Below are 24,358 nucleotides of genomic sequence, written 5' to 3' on the forward strand. Positions count from 1 at the left end.
AAATGCTTCCTGATTTGTTGTCTGGTATGTGTTTCCTGATGAAATACACTTATGTGTTGTAGAAACTTTAATTCTTTCCTTAGATGAGGTGTCATGTGTTACATTGCAGGAGTGGGATAATTGAAATTGTTTGGTTGTTTTTTTTGTCCCAGGTGAGGATATAGATCTTCCTAGTGGATGTTCCTTGGATATCTGTGTTTCCTTCACTTTCATTTAATCTACTCAAATATTAATATTTTCCAGACATTACATAACATGCACTTTTTCAACAGTATTGGTGTTCTTATTCAGTATTTTGACCAGTAGAATTCTTCACATGGCAAAGGAAAATGAGGACTTTGAAGGAAAATGAATGGAAAGTTATTTTTCCCCTCAGTGCCAAAGTCCATCATAAAGACTTGGGTTGTCATTTGATTTTACAGGTAGGAATGTAATAGATATACATTCATTCACTCTTGAATAAATTGTCCAGTTTAGTGAGAGTGCTAAGTTTACATAACTGTGTAAATTCTTGAGAACAATTTGTGAAGTAGTGGAAGGGATCTTTAAAAAAAGACTTCAGCATCTGACATAATTTAAACAATGGGTTTATAATGCATATATTTTGTCTTTGTTCTGTGCAATGCTACCAAGATAACATTATATTTTTAAGCAAGACTACATTATCCAGCCTGTATTTTTATATATTTTGTTCTTATTCATCAAGTCTATGGAGGAGTACACATCTTCAACACACAAAGAAAAAGAAGGGAGTAAATAATATGAAAGAAATGTTTCAAGATTACTTACGTATTCATACCCTCTGCTTTGGCAAACCTAAATTCAGGTGCACAAAATCACCTAAACGAGCCACAAAATTAGTTGTGTGACCTCTGCCTGTGTGCAATAGGCTTGCTTGGTTTCAGAAAAAAATAGTGTAATAATATGATTCTTTGAATATTGTGGAACAATCAGAAATAGAAACACTAAATTGAATGAGTACTTTTTTTATTAGGAACAATCAATCAGGTAACATAAAAACCAGTATCAGCATCTAAATACAAAGTATTTAAAATACAGTTCCTTAATACAACAACACAATGTGCAAAACAAACCAGCAGGAGTAACAGTACATACACAAATCATTTTGACCCATTCAATCAGAGATTGCAAAGATTAATAATATTAGGGTAAAATACTTTGACTACAACATTTGCTATGTATATCTTGTATATTAAAAGTTAAATTATACAGTCTTACTGTTTATACAGAAATTAAACAACGTTCATTTTCTCAAAGACAGTAAATATTGTTTTACTTCTACAAGCTAAAATGTATCAAATATTTTAGGAATAAGTGTTTATTTGTCAATATTTAGGTTTGTCCATAAAACTCCCAACCATTTTGTTGATCAAGCAAAATTACAATTGGCTTGTGAGTTTCAAGTTTTCTCTGGTCAAAGAGAAAGCCTTGCACACAATTCTGGTTATACAGTATATGGACTTACTCTTGGCCAATATACCTTAACAAACCACACAATTATATGAGTGACTTCTGTTTGTGTGCAATAATAAATACAAATTACCTGTCTCTATAAGATCCCTCGGTCAGATAGTGAATTTCAAGCAAGTATTCTGCAATGAAGTCTAAAAAGCTTTCAAACCAGCTCAGAAATAAAGTTGTGGAAAGCACAAGAAAGCATCAAGAAAAAGATATAGAAAATGAAAAGAAAATATTAAATAAATTATTTAGTTTAATTGTTTTGTGAGTCAATATCCCTCAGAGTATGGTGAAGTCAATCTTGAATAAATTGAATGAGTATCATACCACCTATACTCTGCCTAAATCTGTCCGTCTCTCTCAACTGAACATCAAGGTAAACAGAAAACTGGTTAGAGATCCAGCTGCGGGGCCAATGGTGACTTTGAAAGATACATAAAATAGTTCAGTGGCTGAAATGGGATAAAATGTCCAATAGTTAACAATACTGTTGTCAATGAGCCCCAGACAACATGAGAGATCTTGAGAAATTCTGCTAAGAAGAATAGGCAAGAATTGCACTAAAATGGTGTGAGATGTTGGTAGAGACTTACAATAACTGCTCGTGGCTGTAATTGCTGACAAAGGTGCTTTCAGAACAATTAAAGGTTTATTCTATGCTGAAAAGAGAAGAAAAGAAACACAACGTTTTGGCTGTGGGGCCTTCTTCAGATGTGTTTGCAGCCTAAACATGCCTACTTGAAGTGATTTCGGAAGTCTGAACACTTCTGCAATCAACATTTATTTTTTTTCTTTAATTTTTGCTGACATTTACTGCATCGTACCCTTAATAAGACTCCGGTTTGATCATTCAAGGATCGTTCAAATTAAATATGAATTTAAAAACCTGTGAGTTTGCAATTTTGGAGTTTCACAAAAGGTTAGCATTATATGAGTACTTTGAATACTTTTTCAAGACTATCTGTTAGGTGTTCATTTTTCTTGCATTTCATCATACTGTTTATTTTTATATTTAATTACCTCACAAAGAGCTTATTTTTTTTTTAGCTGTTGTAGACTTAATGAAAAAATGCCAGCATGATGGATGGTTAACCTTTAACTCATAAGCTTTTATTGTTATTGGTTTTAAATAATATTCAATTCCCCGGAAAGAGAATTAATGAATAGATTAACTAATTGGTAAAATAATTTCATCAAGCAGTTACTAAATAAAAAATAGTCCTTTGTGAAGTTTATTTTTTTACACTCTAACTTAGATTTTATTACACTCATTTGCATTGTGAGAGTCATAACGCTGAACTTTTGCTTGGGGTGTGAAGATATTAATGAGATCAGGATTCAAGGAGGTTGTACTAGTGGGAAGATTAGATACTCTTTACTTTAATGTATCTCTCATGCAGTGCCTAACAAAATTATTTAAACCTTTGCATAGTTTTTAAATGGTTGCTTTAAAGAATGACGCTAATAAGTATAAATTAATATTTGTCATACAGCATACACAATCTACTCCATGCGTTATAACCAAAATAAAAAAGAAGATGAAAAATATGCATGCATTTAAACACTTTTCTATGGCAGAGGATGATTCAGTTATTCAAGGCCTCTGTGTACAATTATGAAAAAAACTCTCATGAATTAAAACACCTGTCTTTCTAAGTCACCCTCAGTTGGTGACTTTAAAGCATGTATTCATCAATAAAGTCTAAGAAGCTTTCAAAACAATATAAATATAAATAAATAAAGTTGTGGAAAAGCACAGATCAGGAGAATGTATGAAAAATCACTGAACATCCATTTGAGCACTGTGAAGTCAGTCATGAAGAAATGGAATGAGTATTATACCACTCATGCATTGCCTAATATGTGTGTCTTTCCTAACTGAGCACCCAGTTCGAAACTTAGATCTGGCTGTAAGACCAACAGTGACTTTGAAAGAGCTACATCTCTCAATGGCTGAAATGAGTGAAAATGTCCATGAGTCCCAAATAACATGAGAGATTTTGAGCAAATCTGCCAAGAATAATAGGCAACAATTGCACCAAGATCAATTGTTGGTAGAGACCCATGACTGTACTGTGAGTGCTGCCAAGGGTGCTTCCATCAAATATGGGTCCGAATACTTAATCAAAACATTTCAGGTTTTTTTTTCTCCTTAGTTTTGGTTGATATACACTTTAATGTAGCCCTTAGAAGTCTTCTGTTTGAGTGTTCAGATTTTGAATAAATTATTTAGTTTAATTGTTTTATTGCGTGTGCAAAGCACTCCGTCTGTCTACCAGCATTTATACAACTAGTCTGTGTAGGATTTTTTAAATTATATATCTTATGCTTTATTACTTTATTTGATATTAAAGAGTCTGCTGTGAGAATCATTACTAGACAGCTCTCAAGTGGCTGGTTCAATGAAAGGCTTTACTTTGCACTTGGAGGACAGTGAAACCTAGAGTCTCAAAGCTGCCAATTTTGTGAATCCAGGAGTTCACTACATTTGTTTGAGTGATATTGAATGTGTGCCAATAGGACAAAGTCCAGATTTCTTAGAACTGTATCTGTCATGTGTCAGAGTAGCTTTGGCACAAGTTTAGTTGTTTATACATTATAAAGCATATACACTATGCTGGAAGAGGTGAACATTTTGGCTTCACTTGGCTTCACTCCTCTAAACTCAGTTTAGATATTTCAGTGGAAAATAAGGGTGAAATTAAAAAATTATCTCATTGTTTAATTTCTGACTCCTTCCCCAAGTTTATAATTATCGTGAAATTTATATTTAGATGCATATATATGTATTTAGATCACAGCACATTAAATAATCAAGGCAAGCAAATTTTGTTTTTTGGTATCACATCAGACACTTTATCTGTTCTCCCTGACTTAAAAAAATAAATAATGGTGTCTGGCTTCCTTCAGGAACTGAAGGAAACATAAAATGTAAAAATGCAAAAAGAGACTTTGAAAATATTTTAATGACCCATTTTAAGGAACACAATGATTATCATTGAAAGCTCTCTCTGCTATTTCTGTGTGCGCGTTTCCTGAAACGCTTCTGATTTTTCAATTGTAGAAATACACATGACTTGTCTGAAAGCTCACTTTTTGATTTTTAATCACTTTTTTTCAGTCTTGATTCAGCTGGCTAGTGATGCCCTTCCTAAGGATATGACTCTAGCTTTAGCCTATCTGCTTTCACTACCACAGGTATGTCACTGCCATCTTTGAAAATGTTCTCTTGGTCTGAGCTTGTGCTACATGATCAGGCTCCTTTTGTAAAACTTTTATACACAGTTTATACAGCTTCATCTAATGGTATAATGCCTACCTGTAGGACCACAAAAAATGACTAATTATCTTTTTTCTGACAGTTATGTATGTGTACAGTATGCATTAATACCACTCAGAATCGGAACATGTAGCATATATTCATGAGATCGAGTCTAATTCTTGATGTTCAGGAAGATTATATTTTTCACATATGGAAGAATGTCATTTAAAAATATAATTTAATAAACAATTTTAAACCCTTTTCCTTTTAGGTTATTTTGTGAATTTTAAGTTGTTTTTTTTAAATAACTGGTTTACTCACTCCATATTCTGTTTTTGTTAAGAGTGCCAAGTGCCTTGTTCTTGAACTGAATTATTTTTTCATACTTCAAACTAAATGCATTTTTTTCTAAAATTTCAGGGGTGCAATGTAATTTAAAATAACATACGGATACTTCTGACAATACAACTTTCCTTGTTTTAATCAATCCCTTTGAAACTGCTGCTTACAAGCTGTCTGGTCTGCATTTGTTTAGTCTACTAGAATACTAGCATCCTGACCTGTGATGTTTGCAGTACACCTGCAAAGTAAACTTGAAACTTGTTCATGTTGATGTGTAGATATTTAAATCTATAAATTACTCTAAAACTGTGAGAGGTCAAGAGAATATTTCAGTTGTTTCCCAATTAAATAATCATGTAGTAGATTAAATTGCTGTTTTTCACCTGTGAAACATCTGTAAAAAACTAAAGTTATCTAATTTTAAAGAATAATGTGATTATGATTTACAGTATAATACCTCTCTCCTGCTTAATCATATCAAGCTATTGCCATCAGTGGTTATTTTAATACATGCTGGTATTCTGTTTTAGGTACTGGATGCCAACAAGTGTTTTGATAAGCAATCTCATTCAGCATTATCTCTGCAGTTGGCGGCATATTATTATGCCCTACAGATCTATACCCGTTTAGCTCCATGTTTCAAGGACAAATGTCACACACTTTACAGGGTAAGTACTTGATATTCTTACTGACCTACCTTGAAATAAAAATGTACCTGTTTCAGTGCCACTCTGTGACCTCTATGGAAAGCAGTAAGAGTCAAATAAATATCTTTGTATTTCTTCTGTACCATTGCTTGATGTATTTATTTGTATCTCTTTGATGTGTAAATGTGTAAATTAATCTCTGATATCCCATGGAGCAATCTAAATCCAGACTTCTCTAGCATATCATATGTCTCAATCATATGTGTCATGTATTTTTTTATATCTAAAAGATAAATTAACTGTATATTTTTTTTTTAAAGTATTAGCATTCACCATTCAGCGAATGCATTTTTTTCTCTCTATTGATGGTGCTGACTCACCATGATACCATTAGACAAATCTAGACCAATACAAGATTCTCACACATTCTGCCAGGTTATCCAGGTGTTGCTTTGAGAAATGTCTGGATGTATCCTGCGCTATTTGGTGTCTTTTACATTCTTACTTTGTTTTCTTGTTCTGAAACCTTTGGGTCTCAAAGTGCTCAACTCTTTTTCATATATTCTTCTTTTATGTGCTTCAGTCAAAGGTCATTGTCTCCCGGGAGGCGATATCAATATTGCATTTCCTCATATTTTCTTTTTAACACATTTTTCTATCCTCCTCTTGTGCAATTGTTTTACATAAGTTGGGAGAAGAGTTCCTTCTCTAGGCATCTAGAGAGTCTGACATCTGGACAAACCCAGTGGAGCTGATGGCTGATGATCATAGCTGCAATGTTTGTGGTATCTTGGAGAAAGCACTGGTGTTTGCTGCATCTGTACTCTCACTTGATACATAAAATATGCTCTACACTGTGTTGCTAGTACAACTCCAGTCCCTTCATCTGTCTCATGTCTATCATCCATGTTTCAGCTCCACATTGTAAGAAAAGAATGATGACTGTAAGCATGTCACAATAATCAAACACATTTTTACATTTTGATTTGCTTTAAAAATATAATGTTTTTTTAAAGACACTATGTATGTTTTACAATGAAAACCTAAAATAAAATTATGTGCTTTTTATAATTACTATTTATATACAACTACTATACTAATAATTCGGTGTACTGTCTTAATTAAAAATGAAAAATTATTTTAGTGTTTTAGACTTTTAGTTTTTATTATTAAAATACGATTTACTGTATGTGAGACATTTTATATTAAGGATTCATTGTGTCACCTGGCAGTTTTACAAAGAAGTGCAGTTTTGCATAAGATTATTTGAAAAAATAAAAAAGTGTTGGGTGTTATTTTTCAGAATAACATGGCATATTCTACACATCTAGCATTCTGAGTGGCTACATCTGTACCTCAGATGACCAAAGATAGCAAATGTACATTTCAGGCAATGCTCAGCTTTTTCAATAATATCAGTCTTTTGTGAAAAAGATAACGTGCAAGATATGAAAAGTTCCCCATTCATTGTAAATCTACTGTACATTAATGATGCCATGATATCTACTTTTAGAACCTGCTTCTAGAGAAGTTTGGTTTAAATTAAGTGTAAATCCATTCTTCCCGTTTGATTCAATAAATACAGTAACTTGCAAGTATTCAACCTCTTTCAGCGCTGTCCCATTTTGTTGAATTACAAATGAAATATACACATATATACATATTTTTAATCAAATCTTGAATACTTTTATGGATGAAATAATTTAAGTAGTATTTATTCTAAAGTCATGTGAAACTATTATTAAAAACAGACAGAGCCTATTCATCTAGTTGTGTGACTTGTGAAAGAAGTTCTGTTTACCAGAATTAATTTTAGGTTTATGTGAATATACACCATATTTCAGTTTTGGTATTTTTTTGTTTGTGGACATTTAATTTGTTCCTCCATTAAAGTGTTTAAATTCTGCATCCAAGTTGGATTTAAAACATTCACTTTAAAAATGTGTGTACAACATTTGAAATTAGATAAAATAGAACATCATTGGAAGTGGATGAATACTGTTACAGAACATTGTATGTTGACAGTTCCAGAGTTCCAGTTTCAGCGATCCATTTCTGACAAAGAACATACTGCTGTGTCATCAGTGTACTAGAGTTACAGTAGATGACTGACATTCATATGATTTTAGTTTTGGTTACCATTAGTTGCACTCTGGCAGGGATCTTATAATCAAAAGGCACACATTGAAAGTAAAGATCAGGCAAATGAAAAAATCCTGTTAGATTCTGATGCAGACTTCAAATGAATTTGCAATGTAGTATTTTATACATGAAATAGTTAGATTTATTGTTATAAATCTAACAACATTTATAACAAATTTCTAGTTCATGTTACTGGTCAATGGTAATTATATTTTTCCTTAAGGATACCGACTTTGAAAGTGGCTGATCTTATATTCTCTTATAGCCTTAGCTGATGCTTCAGAGTTGTCTGATGAATTTAGTAGATCTTTTTACACACAGCTACTATTAGTGATGTTGATGACAGTATCTCAGGACTTTCCCATGAGCAAAGTATTGACTATGTTTTTGTGTATTCTGGTTATTCAGGTATAAAATACATATTTTGCTTATTACATCTCAGAACAGGAAAAGAGATTAAGTTCTAAGAAGATCCTTTTTTCTGGAAAATAGCTAAACACTTCTGGGAAAGTGAAAGGTGTCTGTAAGTAACATCCTAATGGACCCAGTGGTATTTGAAGGTGCACCTTAAAAGTGGCATTTCTGCCTCTCATTGCCTACAGGCACATCTTTTGACTCCTACCTGTCATTATAGATAGATGGATAATACTTTATTAATCCCGTAGGGAAATTGATGAAAATTATCTACTCAGTGTATGATACTATACTTAAAGTAAGACTCCAGAAATGTTAGCTATAACGTTATGGTGTTAACAAATGTATTTACAGTACTTAAAGGTTTGGTTTTCAACTGAAGTCTGATTAAGCCTAAATGTTTATTGGGTGCCCTCCTGTGGTGATACAGGAAAGGAAATCCCAGAGTGCTTGACACATAAGAATGATGAATGGATGATGGAGCTTTGTTATTCAGCCTAAATTAAGTGAATAATGCCTTTAACATAGTGATTGATATATAAGATTAAAAGATTACCTTTGGCATTTGTAACAAGTACAATTTCATTGGAAATATCCAATTTAGCCATTGTTCAGACAGGTGACTAGATGAATTTCTTTTCAGGTCATTGAAGGTCATATGGTCCTGTGTTTGAAGACTTAAAAAAGCATTTTTGGGAGCTTTTCTTAAATCCAAGCAGAACGTCCTATTTTAATTAAAAAACCAAGTACTATTAATATGTGTATATATTGAACACATTTTATGTCCAAAACTAGATTAGATATTATATAAAGATTGCAGCTTTACCCTACAATTTTAGATTGTTCTCTCCTGACATTAGCTGTTCATCAATTAAAACATTCAAAGCAATGTGTGATCTACATACAATATGCCAGTGTTTATATTTTAATACATTTACCAATGAATTATAATTGCTTACACTAATATAGCGCTTTTTCTGGACACTCCACTCAAAGCACAATATAGGTAATGAGGACTCCCCTCCACCACCACCACCAATGTGCAGCATCCACCTGGATGATGTGATGCCAGCCATAGTGCGCCAGAACGCTCACCACACACCACACAGCTATCAGTGGGGAGGAGAGCTGAGTAATGAAGCCAATTCATAGATGGGGATTGTAGATTGGTAAGGGCCAATGGGAAATTTGGCCAGGATGCCATGGTTACACCCCTACTCTTTTCAAGAAACACCCTGGGATTTTTAATGACCACATAGAGTCAGACCCTCGGTTTTACGTCTAATCCGAAGGACTGCACCTGTTTACAGTATAGTGTCCCCGTCACCATACTGGGGCATTAGGACCCACATGGACCACAGGGTGAGCGCCCCCTACTGGCCCAGCTAACACTTCTTCCAGCAGCAACCTTAGTTTTTCCCAGGAGGTCTCCCATCCAGGTACTGACCAGGCTCACACCTGCTAAGCTTAGCTTCAGTGGGTTGCCAGCTGTGAGTTGCAGGGTGATATGGCTGCTGGCTAATAATTTGCTTATAGGTTAAGTTTGGATTTGGAATTCATTCTGGAATAAGAACATTGTGGCCGTTATGGGTGAAATGGGGAACTATCTGTTCAGAGAGAGACAGTTCTGACATATTCCTTAAAATGGTCTGCCAGTCTTGCTCTTGTCTCTGTATTTATCATGTAAACAGCTGGGCATTTTCTGCAGGGGATGCAGTAAATTATATTTCTGGAAATACATGATGTCATCTGGGTGATCTGGAATTGTCCAGAGCAGTGAATATGCATGGTATTGGATATACATCTACAGGTGATGCAGCGGGTTCTATTGCAGGGGAAAGTGCCTGGTGTGGATGGTTACTGTGGGCAGCTAAGGGAGTTGTAAACAAAAAGTTTGCAGATTATGTTGGATATACATTATATGAATTAGTCTAATAAATTCTTTCATAAATAGTATGTAGGAAAAAAGTGAAGCAATAAGTGGTAGAGTTGCAGTTCTAGAAACAAGATACTTATGTAGTTGTAAATAAAGTTAGTATATTTGAGATCAAAACAGTTTCTCTATATCGATTCTAAAAAGGAAGTGGTAGTTTCCCTTTGGTAAGATGTGCTCTTATGCTTATCATTTAGTGAATGATGATACTTCAGCTGCTGTTGGTATTTTTAATTCTTTGTTTTTTTTACTTAGAATACCTTTCTGATATAACCCTGTTAAGAGACATGCAACTCCTATTAACTGTTGGACCAAAACAAAGCATCAACTTTGTCTTTTTTCTTAACTGTGTTTGAGCCTGACTATCCCATAGAGCAGAACACTTAAACCTCTGACATCCAAATGAAAGTCTGTTTGACTGGATTTGAGATGCTCTGAGCTAATGCATTGAGCTGTATCCTCGCCAGAATCCAGATCAGTATATGTCTTTGTGTGCAGTGTTTTATTCTTCAGCTAAGTATTGAACTGCTGACTTGCAGCAGGGTTAGCCCACTTGTTTTTTTTTTCTTACCCCTTAAGCTGACCTGTTATTGATGTTTCTCTCTCCCTGATTTACTCTTGCACAGTGGTATCCCTTGGGGTTTAATTCATGGACAATGCACAGAAATTGCTTGATTCTTTGCAAACTCTAGTGGAAAATGCTTATGAGTTTATACAAAAAGCTATGGGCAACACATAAACCACTCCTTTGTCCTTGCATTATCTTCATTGCATTAGATTCAAGATACAACACAATACATTGCCCTATATTTTGTCAAATACGGAGATGCACAGAAAGACGATGTGAAAACTTATTCTCTTTATCACTAGATCTTATTAGATTTGCACAAGTCTAAAGCTCTATATACTGTCTATATATCTCTATATACTTTTTTCCTGTGTAACATCCCCAGTTAAAATGCCAGCCCAGTGCTATCTGAATTTTTCTCAGTCTTTGTTTTTATTTATTTCTTTATGTATAAAATGGTTATTTTGACCTTAGAAACAAATTGAAAACTGTATTAACATTTACAAATTAATTTAGGTTTAAACTTTTAAGAGTGTGCCAAGATGCCTTTATGAACTATAAAAGTGTATAAAAAAACTTGCGTGAAATTTAGGGACTTTTGTTATAATTTTAATAAATTCACACCTCAATAAATGCTGGTTCTGCAAATCATTAAAGGAAATGGAGCCATTTGAGTCCATTTAGTTCCTTTTTCAATATATTAACTTTTTTAGGTAGGATCGTGAATTTGTGAGTGTTACCGCAGACATAAACTTGTACACACACCTCCCTACAGCATTAAAACTCTGGCAGTGAAATTTCAGTTTTTTTCTTTGGAAACAAAAAACAATTTTTGGAAACAAATCTTGCAAAAATTAGAAAACAGATTTCAGTTGTATTGGTAGTTCTTCCTCTAAGCATTCAAAGAAATCTCATATAGAAATCTCATAATGACTCTTTCCAAAACTATCCTTGCTTATAGCCTTTGACCTCTCCTTAATGTGAAATGCTTATTTCAGATTCTGTACTTCCTAATTATTCTAGAACACATATAGAAAATCCATGCATGTTCTACATAAGTCTTCCTTGTCTGTAAAAAGTAATATTCCCACTTGATCATCAATGATTAATTCTTGCAGCTAAAGCAAATGTTTGAGAACAGATCTTAACAGATCTTGATAGAAATAGTTTTTATTCCTGTTCGACTATAGTTACAGTAGCAATAAGTGTAAAGAATAGTGACTTTCTGTGAAGAATTAATGTAACTGTTGGTGTTCCCCTTTGGTTTAACTAATACATGTTTTTGTTTAGATCACAGATTGAACGTTACATACCAGACATTGCTGGTTTGAGCCTGTGTTCTCAATCAACTGTGATTTGGACATTAATGTTTGGGTGGGTTAGAGAGCCTTGACTTCAACCACCTGCTGCAAAACATTTACTTCTGGGGCATATATTAATTCAATGTCACTGGTGGTGTTGTTGGTACAACTGATCACTCAGCATGTAGAAACAACAAGCTATGCAATAGATTTCATCTAATACATTTTTATTTGCATTGTATATTTTTTCAGCTTATCTATGTTGAAATACTCCTTTTATACAGTATATATATGAAGTAGTAAACATGATCTTTATAAAATTGTATGTTCCTTTTTTAATGTTTGATGACTTAACTTTATATTGATCATATGTATTAAGTGCTTCATTTGTACAGTAGACATGCTCATTACAAAGTGTTTAAAACTGAAATTCAAAATGATAGATGCATAGAGATGGTGTTTAGTAAAGTTTTATAGAAATTTTCAATAGATCACGAATCTAAACATCTTTCAATGCATTACAGAATTTGTTTCATAGAATATAATTTAATTAACAAAATAAAGCATTCAAAATGCATCACCAAGAAACCAAGCTAACAGAAAAATTACAATTAGAAAATTATTTATTTATCAGATTAAATTTAGTTTCACCTGAGCTTTAGAACCTGGAACCTGGATAAAGCATGTAAAATGGCAACAGTTATATTGAATGTTATATTTATGTGTGTGTTCATTCATCTGTTGCACCCCACAGATTTGATTAAATCAAATTAAATCATAATGGCACAAATGTTAAGCAACAGCTATTTTAGTGATTAGCAATGGTGCTTTAAATATAGATGTTAAAATGCAGACAGCCAGAAGCAAAGCAAATTATACATTTGAATATTGGAAAGGGAACAAAGTAAAGTGTGCTTTGTATGCCAACTGGTAAAACGAGGGTCACATGTGAGTACAACAAAATTGTCAAAATATTTTAAAAATTGCTGAAAGAAACAAATATCAAATGGTATATTTTCATCAAAAGAAATATTTAATTGGCAATATTTGTTAATGTAATTATGCCCAAAGCCATAACTGCTTAGAGTAGGTACTGTAACTGACAGTGTAACACAAAGAAAAGGAGCCTTCAGCAGAACAATTGCAAGTGCTTTCTTGACAATGGTATTAATTTGATTGTTATATCATCTTTTAAGGCTTGCACTATTATACAGTAGTATAGATGTTGTGATTAAGTGTCTGTGTCTAAATGTATATTTAGATAACATGCAGTGATGTTTTCATGTGGTGTCCTGACAGAAAATATACCAGTTGCTCTAACCTCTGATTAGATAAATAAAAGTATGTGGCAAGCGTTCTTAATAATAATATCCTATTATAAAATGAGTACATCCATGGCAAACAGCATGCATGCAAATTCCTGACAACAGTTCTGCACTGATTCTGTGTTCTTTTTTTGTACTTGCATCAGTTACATTATCAAAAATGTAGCCAAAACAACTGGAGTATATTATGAGTCCCTTGATCATAGTGTAGTATCTGCCTTTCCCTAACAGATGCAGATATTTTCATTAAGTGTTACTCCTAATGTTAGTTTCATTTGAATGAGATGCCTGTGATCTGATGAGTTTAAGATTAAGCTAATTCCTTTGTTTTTTGCACCAGTCTCGCAGTATTTACAATGTTCATGTATTTTGAACCCGGCAGCTTGTAGGGTTTTTCTCTTTCATTCCAAATCTTGATTTTCAGACATAGCTTTTAACATGCCCTGAAATTAGACATTTACTGTAATTTATTTATGGTTTTCTGTATTACATTATATTATATGGCCTACTAAGTAGATGTGGAAAGTTAGCAATAAAGCAACTGCATTTTAAATAATAGCATCATTTTAAAATTCATATTCAAATTATATGTAGACATTTTCTGTTTGGTAGAAAATTCACAGAGGAGATTTTCCTTAGAAATGTGCATATATTGAACCAATACAGTGTGTCAGATGTAGTCCGTAATCAGTGCTCTATTTATACAATTATTTACACATGTATTGTTGATGGGCTGATAGTGGGTTTGCAAGGAGCAGTTGTCAGATCATGTTTATATGAAAAGGACTTTCTATTCAAACAGTTCAGTCAGGCAACATGTGAGTCTAATTTAAGAATAAGGTGATTTAAAGATGTCCAAATGACTTCATTACTAATTTCATTATGTTGCTAATTTCTTGTCTTGACTGTTTCCATGTTAAAGAAGACATCCGTACCACCAAGTGACAGTCTGTTCATAGCTAATGAGAGAATAGTATTTAAAACATTGTGAAAACACAGCTACATTGTTTTAATCTTTGCTAGTTCTTAGTTATTTAGAATTATCAGGAATGTTCATTATCTATACAAATATTCAGATTTCTTACTAATAAATAACACAGTTTCCAGTCTGGAATCAAAGGAATATGTATGTCATCTGAAATCAGACATTTTGTAATTTTCATAAATTTTCAAATTTCAGTTAAAAATGTTCTTAACAATGGACCAGATTTTCCCAGATAACTGACGTCTATCTGTAACAATCTATGAAAGCCCAAATCAAAGTGTAAATTGAGTAAATAAGAGGGGAGGAGTTCCTTTTAAAGGAATATAAGAAACAAATGTTAGAAATGCTGAAAAGACATTTTAAAATAATATAAATAATGCTGTCTGTCATCATTTCAATGAGGTTTGAGGAGAAATTTCACTTGATGTGGGATTTTAAAATTGTTATGTTGATTATTTCTGAAAGTTTAACATATTACAGTTTTTTACAATTGCTAACACGTATTTTTCAATACCAAGTTCACTTTTTCAAAACAACTCTCTACACCAACATGAAGCTTGTGGCACATCTGTTAATTTCACGCCCAAAATGTACTAAAGCTATCAAAACACTGCAAACTTGTCTCAAAATAAAAAAATCCTATCAAAACATCAGCACTAAACACAGGTGGCATTACAGTGCATGGTTTATTTTACATCAGGCTTCCATGTAGCAAATAATGTTGTGCTCTCTAGTTTCTCTTCATTGTAAATATAGGTTTTTATTTGTTCTTTATGTATATTTATGTATCTTTTTTTATCAAACTTTCCATTACAAAACAGGATTGCACATGCACTACTCTATACAATGAACCACCACAGTACATGCAACATACAGCAATATTGATGTACTTTACAGTAATAAACAAAATGTACTGTAGTACTGAAACAACTATAAGTCACAGGTACAGTAATGCAGGTTTTAGTTTACCCATTCTTCTGCATTTGGCCACAAGTTCTCATCCTCATCGCACCTTATGTCCTCTCTTGCTATCCACCAGGGAAATAATCTCTTTGCATGCCTGATCCGTCCCTGGCAGTCTCCAGTTGTTATCTCCAGGAGCCTGACATCCATTGCTTCCAGGAGGGACATCTGATCATGTGTACGATGATCATACACTTTCCACCTCCATGAGGAAAGAAATTCCTCTATAGGGTTGAGGAATGGTGATTAAGGTTGAAGCAAAAGGGAAACCGTGCTTGGATGGGCTGCAAACCAGTCTGTGAAAGGTCTACATTGTCCCACATAATCACAAATGTTTGCATGTTTGGCCTCACCTGTCCCCTTTCCTCCTCAGACACAAGCCTTCCATATAATTCATCCAGGAATGAAATGAAGCCTTCTGCATTGTATGGCCCGATTTGGGACCTGTGTAACAGTAACCCATAGTGACATAGCCACACACACAGTGATATTGCCACCCCTCTGACCCAGAACATCCACCGTGGCCCTCTGCCCTGTTACATTCCATCCCCTTTTTGCTAAATTGAAGCCAGCCTTATCCACATAAATTATTTCATGGGGTGTCGGACTGGCCTCCAGTTCCATGACTCTAGCAGAAATCAAACAGATTAGGCTATACAGTAAAAGCATTACTGTGTACCTACAGTAAAAGCAATAAGGCAGTGAGTGCTGTGTCCTACAGTTTTGTTCAAAACCATTACTGTTGAATAGACACCTGCACATACTGGTGCCTGAGGTCCTTGATATAATCACTGTTCCTCTCAAAAGGAGCAGTGTGCAACTGCTTCATGCTGATGTGATCTTTCGTCAGGGTCCTAGCTATCGTTGTGAAGCTGACATGGTCTATTATGGTAGCTCTTATCTTATCAGACACAATAGCTCATGGTCTTCCTCTGTAGCGAATGCCACCACGCATTCCAACTCCTCTCTCTGTTCCTTGTCCATCGTCCAGGCATTTGTCTTTCACCAACTCCTGCGTTTCTTGCTGGGTCCATGTTGAGCAAAATCATTCCAAAAATGTCCTCTTTTTATAAGATGGTCATGGAATTGATAATCTCTTGGCACCTGGGTAGGTTTTCAACTGAGATGAGAATCAACTGTGTTTGATCTATTTGCATAACTTCAATCAGCAGTTTGTCTCATTAACCTTTATCAAAAACTTTGTTGTGGACTTGGAATATGTTCAGACATATTTGCGACTTAGCATATTGGTATTCCCTTGGATTTTACTGCATATGTTAGGTTTTAAAATTGCGTGTTATCAGTTTGAGACAGAGTATGCAAGCATTTGCAAATTGGGTTGTTAAAATACACCATTTTGCTGGTAGTGGAGCTTGAGTGAGAAGTGAATTAAAGAATTTTGAAAACTATGTTCACCAAATGCATTTTGTGTCTAAGCTATGAAAAAATCATTCATGGTTTGGTTTACTTGGAGAGTTGTTGTGTTAACTGTGTGAATAGTTTTGAAAAAGGAAACTATATTGAAAAACACTTGTTAGCAATTGTAAAAAACTGTAATGCTCATGTATAAACATGTATGCACTTAAAATACATTAGTACAATATGTACTGTACACAGTACCTATAGATATACAGTACATGTATACCTCTATAAACAGTTTTCTATATTGATAGTGTTCCTCCTTTTATTTACAAAAACTTATCACAGTTTGTTTTCACTGACCTTGTTTGTAAACGTAATTTCCCTGACATTTTGTCTGACATCACTACTACCAACCCACAACCACATACACCTACCAACTAGAACATGACCACACAAAGTCACCTCTCCTGTCCAAAAGGACGTCAATGTGACGACCTAATACAGTTGCTTGGTTGAAACCAATGTAGGATTTTTCACTGTTTTAAGTGGGCCTCACTATTTAGATATATATTTTTATAATGTCTGTTTTTCCCCTCTGAGTAAGAAGGTCTTAGATGAAAGATGAATGCATGATTCTTAGAAAAAATACAGTACATATGCATATCTCTTTCTGCCTTGTCTTCATTTTTCAAGAGATTTGTGTGACAGTATTACATCATATCATATAATTTGAAATAGAAAAAAAATTCGTAATAAAGTCTATGTGCCTTAAAGGGTGTGAATATAATAAGTTCTATCATACCTCTTTGTAAGATTGCTGAGTCACAGACACCCAGTAGATTGTAGAGAAACAGCAGTGGTTACCTGCTCCACAAAGTGTTCTATTGTTAAAAATTGTTCAAATAAAAAATCCTATTAAAATCCTACCACTCAAAGCGCTTTACAGGTAATGGGGACTCCCCTCCACCACCACCAATGTGCAGCATCCACCTGTTTGTACCCCACCACCCAGATTACCCTGTTCAATATTACTTTGAAAGTCAAGGAAATTGCCTTCCATTGATTTTCACATCCATCAACTTTAAATGCTCACTTCGTACTTCTTGTTTGTTTGTCTGGATAAATATTGACTTTTAATGTATTGTCTGCATGCATTTAAAACTATTTAATGTATGCTATTAAAATTTAATTTTAATTATTGATTTAACTTGGAGTTCTCAGGTAATACAAAAAGGAGTTGTGACATAATAAGAGATTCCCTCATGTCAAAACAAGGAAAACAAAAACCATCAGCTTTATTAGAAATTAAAAGGTTTGATATGACTTACCTGAACACTCAATTAATTACTGTTTTTAACAGATAATTTTCATGTTAATAGCTGAATTAAATGTTTTTCTGTACATCACTATTCCTAAAATCCATTAAGGTTGTAGAGCAGAAACAATTAAATTTCCCTGTTGTGTATACCCTTTTCTTCCACTTTTAAGTAAGAGACCTTGTCATGTCAAGACCTGTTAAAAGGCAAATAGGGAAAGAAAAAATAAACTGTATAATAAATGTACCAGTACTCTCCTCTAAAACCTTTTCAAGTATCTTTTTGTGAGTGCGCCAAAGTAGACTTTTCATAATCTGAGCTGTTTGTTCATAAACGGTAACCTTCATGATTAAAAATAACACACATGAACATGGGTTTGTTTGTAAACATGCTAGTGATCCTTATAAAAAGATTAAACTAAAGTTGTTTAATTCAGTAAAAATAACCAGATCGATGCAATTTAATCCTCTTGAAAAAATGTGAAATAAATTTATGACAAAGTATATTTGAATAGATACCATAACACCGATGGCATTAGAGTGTAAAGTACAGCACATTACTAAAGTTTTGTGACTTTAAAGTCAAAACTGTTTTTGCTTTAAGGTTTAACAATTTGTATATATGATATTATTCTGAATATACTAATATGAATGATATAAAAAGTGTCTTACATTGTACTTTTTTCAGTGATTTCAAGTGACAAAAGGCAGTGGGACACATTCTTATAAAATATATTTCATTCTGCTGTTGCCATCGATAGTTCACTTACTGTAGTTCACATCCTCAATAAAGATGAGTGAGTCAGTTTCAGAGGCAGACATGAATGCTTAGGGCATGACGTTACCTTCACCATGCTTCACTGATTAGGTAGGGTTCTTTGAAACATCCGCAGTTCCTTTCTTTCTCCACAGTTTAATCTTTCTATCACTTTAGTTGCAGATTATCTTGGTGTCGTCTGTCCTTGTACCAAAACTTTACTGGCACATCATTGACCATCTGTGTCAGCTACTCTTGATTAACAGGAAGTTCTCTGGCTCTTATGTTCACATTTGTCTACATACTCCACAAAAACCAGAAGACCAAGTGTGACAGGTTGATAGGATATTCACAGCTTTTTTTTTCAAGAACATCAATTAAATACAATCAGCATATGTTCAAAAATTATAATTATGTTTATATCAAATAAATTATTTTTTCATTCCAATTTAAAACTTGTTTATCAGCTTCTATTTATAGAAAAGGCTTGAAACCTAATTCTATGTTCAATCTGTATAGTATTAAAGTATTAATATAAGAAAGCCTACCTGGTTAATATAATCACTTTTTTGGAGACGTGGACCTTTTCAAAGTTTTCTTTTAGTTTTACCAATGTGTGCTTTTCCCTGAGGACAAGTATTCATTTAAATTATATCCTGTGTAATGCATGAAATAAATTATTTTTATTTTTAACATATGTTAATTTTTATGAAAGAACTTTAGTTTTTGATTCCTGCCCAGATGATTCTAATTAATTATTTAAAATTTTAGTTTAAAAAGTAGGGCTTCTTCTCAAGTGGATTGCAGTTAAGAAATAATTGTTTGCATAAGGTCTTTGCCTATGCTTAAATGTTGACAAGTGTTAATAAAAAATATTAAGCTGTGTGGACGGTACAGATTAATATTGTAAGAAAGAACTAGGATTGCAGAGAGTGATAGTATTTTCTTTTGTTTCAGTGTCAAAGGAAATTAGCAGACATTACAGGCAGTGCCTCGCAATAGTATTTATACCCTTTGGTTTCCCATTTTGTGAAATTACAAAATGACACACATTTAACACTAAACTAGATATTTTAGTCAAAATCAGAGTGTTCAAACTGAAAACTTTGAAGGGTAAGATAAGTAACCGTTGCTGTCTGCAAAAATATTTTTTAAAAAACTAGCTTCAGTGCAAGATATTTAATCTGGAAACTTCCAAGCTACACCAGTCAGTGTTAAATGACAAATAAGACAAAATCCTAAGATAATATAACAGCATCACTGCACTACATAGGCAACACTACTGTACAATGTAACATGCTCACTTTGTGCTGGTGGGGCTCCTTTTCCACTTTTCCCCTTCGACAATACCAAAAAGGGATCAAAAACAATTAACACAAGTACATAGTAACCATATTGTAACACACAATTCATTAACATATTACTACCTGGCAGAGTTCATTTTAACTGTTTTTTAAACAGTGCATGGTTTAACCCAACAAATAGTTTCTCCCATATTTACAAGTAATGTGCATGTGAATGCCTGCAACTTGGCTTGGGTCCTTTACCAGAATGGCAGAAGCGGCTCCGTACTCCCAAACCCATCCGACAAACAGAGTGCCCCACACACAAATAGTCTGAGTAAAATACAAAAGAAATACATCTACATTTTTGTGTATGTGTATGTTTAAATGTCTAGAGATTGAACATGATGTGTAATGCATATAATGTGGCATGTATGAACAAATGAAAAACTAACTTGTCTGTGTGTGTATTTATGGTAAGCTGACTGATAATACTGGGGGAAAAATGGGTAATTGTAGTGAAGGATAAGTATAAGTGCTGCCTGAAACTGGTGACAGAGCCCTCTGTAACATGACTACGTGTCTTTTTGGCAGAGTTAGTAAACATTGCACATCAGCTTGATGCAGTTTTTTCCTGTTCTTCTTGGCAGATTGCTCAAGCTGTCTTAAGTTGATTCAAGTCAGAACTTTGTCTGGTCTTACTCAGTGACATTCATTTTTTTATTCTTAAACTGCTACAGTGTAGCTTTAGCTTGTGGTTTGGATTACTGTCTTGCTAAAATGTAAATTTTAGCTACAGTTTTAATTCTAAAGCAAGTTTTCCTCTAATATGTGCCAGTATTTCACTCCTTCAATGTTTCCATCTGTCTAGACAGTCCCTGCTGATGAGAAGAGGAATACAATAATGTTGCAACCACCTTGTTTGACAGTTGAGATTGTGTTATCTGAGTGATGCACTACACTGGGTTTCCATCGGATGTAACACTTTTCATTGCTGTGTATGACAAAATTCCAGTTTTGTCTTGTTTTGACTACAAAACCTTTTGCCATATGTTTACAGCATCACATATGTACTTTTTCACAAGACTTGTGCAGTTTTTTTTTAGATTTTGGGTTGGGAGGGGGAGGTGACTGGGTTATTTTAGTCATATGAACAGTTTCTCCCATCTCAACCACTGAATTCTGTAACTTTTTCCAAATTTCTGTTGGTGTCATGGTGCCATCCCTAACCATTCCTTGCCTGGCTGCAGTTTTGAGAGACAAAGTCTGAACTAGGTAGTTTATCTACTTGTTCATTTTCACCTTCACCCTGTTTGTAGAGAAATTAAGGGCTTTGTGACTGTTATGAAATGAATAAAGTGTTTTATACAGATTTTTTCCTTGAACTTAACTACCAGACTGAGGGACTTTACAAAGATGAGCTTATTCTGAAATCGTGTGAACTACTATTGTTGCACACAGTTAGAGGCCACTCATCTTATTCAGTTGGCCATTAAAGTCATTTTGTGCACCTAAATTAATCTGGTTGTACCACAGCCAAGAGTTTGAATACTAATACAATCGTGACTTTTCCACGATTCCATTCTGCTATTTATTAGTTCACTTCTTTATATTTTATTTGAATTTGTGGTGTATCTATTGAAATAATACACATGCACTTCAAAGTGCCATGTCTGCTTCAAAGCAACAAAATGTAAAAACTGTATGGATTTGAATACTCTTAAAAAGCACTGTATAACTGTTTCTTATTTTGAAACCATTGTAAAATCTGCATCATCCTTCCATATTACATTTTAACAGATCATTTTCAGAATGTGTGTATCTTTTTTTTGTTTATGCCTTGATGAAAGCACTTTCTACATGGTTTCTAAGAAATACAATTTGCGATGTACATTGTGGGACTTCTTAACAATTGGAAAATACATTATCCCAAATACGTGTACATTTGTAATTCTACCAAGTTGTGCCAATTGTTTATTAAATAACTTCTCAGATGAGAGATTTAAAATCATAATTGCTGAAGAAATCTGAAGTCTGTAAAAAAACATTTTTAAACCCATTAATATTGTTGCATTATTCAATTTATTACCTTGAATATCATTAGTTTTTTTTTAAAAAAAGATGCTTCTGATTTTACTCTTCTATTTTTTCTGCAGGCTGATCCCAAAGAACTAATAAAGCTTGTGACAAAGCACATTTCTGACAATGCTGCTGTTACTTGGCCTGAAGAGCTTGAGAAACTGATAAAGCAACTTTGTCTCTACAACGAGAGGCTGACGGACTTCACCCAGGCTCAGATTCTGCAAAGTCTCGGCAGAGGTGTAGACATTCAGAGGTTTTCAGCTGATAGCCAGTATAAAAGAGAAACTATCCTGGGCCTGGCAGAGTAAGTTTTTTAAAAATATTTTCCAGACTATAGTGTGCTTTACTAACTTCACCACTCTCTTTTGATTCATAAGTATAGGCTAATTTAGAACCCTAAAATTATGAAGCATAACAAAGCAGTTCTTGTTCCTTCTCCTGTTTCATCGTTTCACTCAGAATGATTATTCAGCTCTGCACACCTGAAAATGGTGAAATTAAGGTATATTAAAATACAATTCTGCTTATAACCCTAACAGTAATTCATATAACATGTTTTAAGTTTCCTAAATATGCTATGTCAGAAAAACATTTTGTTTTAATTATTAAATTGCCCAAAACAAAACCAATTTTTTTCACACAATATCTTACATAAATACAAAATTACAAAATACAAAAGGTTGAAATGGCGAAGTTATAGATTTTTTATTCATTTTTTCTTTACATTTACAATGAAAATAGCACTTCTATTTTAACAGTTGTCTTTCAAGATACATTTTGCAGATTTGCTGTAGAGTATGTTTTTTATCCATAAATATGATTTTTATTATAATAAGTCATATTATTATTTTTGCTATCCATTGTAAAAGTAGACAATAACATTGTGAAGAAACAATTGTTGTAATCTTTTATTTTAAAATAAGCCTATAATTCAATATTTGATGTTGCAGAACCCTGGAAGAGAATGTCTACAAGATTTCAATTTCTCTGGCTCAAAGATACAGTATTCCTCTTTGGGAGGTATACATGACACATTTGGAATTCCTCTTCACTGATAGTGGGTAAGTACTGTATTCATTGATGATCGATGAAACAATAATTAGTGCATTTAAACCCACGTTTGTCAATAAATGTGATAGAAGTGTCAGTGTTGCCAGGAATAAATGGGTTACTCAGTTAATCTAAGTAATATGCAAGTGTTGGTAGCAACAGGGCTTGAGTCAGATCTGGCCAGCCAAACTCATCCCGCATGGCAGTTGCAGTACTATCCATTAGCAAGGAGTCAATTTGTATCTTTTCTTGTAATTATCTTATGGAAGAATAAAAGAACGTAATGTGGTATGAGTGAAATGTAGTTTCTTCATAGAAGTAAATGCAAAGCCGACATGCCTGATTTGTAAAGGTAGATGTTGCCAAAGAACAATAGCTGTAGAAGGTTGCTGCTCCTATCTAGCAAATATACTGTATATTGTTCTGCATGTATTTTATTTATTTTTTCCATGCTACAGAACATCCTTTTAATCTTTTGCCGATTCTGTTTCCACTTAAAACTATTAAAACTGTTATCAGTCTCTCCGGCAGAGTTTACAGGTGATGCTAACCCATCAAACTTGTATTTCAGTTCTTCAGTTTTCCAGTTGAAATACAATAATCCCTTGTTGTACACAAATTTACCTAACATGTTATGAGTATCCACACAGAATTTTCTATGTACCATTTTACCTTGTGAGACCTTGTTATTCATTGTGGTTGAGAACAGGAACTATTCTTGTTAAGAATACTGGACATAAAATAAAAGCTTAAGCACATCTGTGCATGCCAAAGATATACACACATGATTAGAAAATAAATAACATGTACAAGGGAGTCAAGTATACTCTTTAAAAAATAATCTGGGTAAATTGTTTGATGGTTAGGATTTCTGCATATTTATATTAAAATGTGCCAGGTAATGTCTTCATCTGTAATGCTCAAGGCACTATTTCAAGTAGTATTTGCTGCAAAGAGTTTGTATAAAGCTATTGAACTAAAAAACTTTATTTAGCAGGTTATACTGTGGTTAGACAACTTTACCCATGGGGATGTCATAGGCTGTGACACAAGAAACAAAAACAAACTACAGTAGAACTAGAATGAGCAAAGACCATCTTTGTTAAAAATATGTTATCTTTTTAATCTATTACAATTATAGAGCATAG

At 33.7% G+C, this 24,358-nt stretch overlaps 1 protein-coding gene across 2 annotated transcripts in view; it reads left to right on the top strand.

Moving 5' to 3' along the window:
- Positions 1-24,358, top strand: part of nbas (NBAS subunit of NRZ tethering complex) — a 270,219-nt gene that overhangs the window by 142,809 nt on the left and 103,052 nt on the right. For both annotated transcript variants that reach the window (XM_015351022.2, XM_015351032.2), the window contains 4 exons: positions 4,601-4,677; positions 5,614-5,751; positions 22,235-22,464; positions 23,111-23,221. In XM_015351022.2, coding sequence (XP_015206508.2) covers positions 4,601-4,677; positions 5,614-5,751; positions 22,235-22,464; positions 23,111-23,221 — 556 coding nt within the window. The remainder of the gene's footprint in view (positions 1-4,600; positions 4,678-5,613; positions 5,752-22,234; positions 22,465-23,110; positions 23,222-24,358) is intronic.

The sequence above is a fragment of the Lepisosteus oculatus genome, chromosome 2, assembly GCF_040954835.1.
Source record: "Lepisosteus oculatus isolate fLepOcu1 chromosome 2, fLepOcu1.hap2, whole genome shotgun sequence".
Lineage (NCBI taxonomy): Eukaryota > Metazoa > Chordata > Actinopteri > Semionotiformes > Lepisosteidae > Lepisosteus > Lepisosteus oculatus.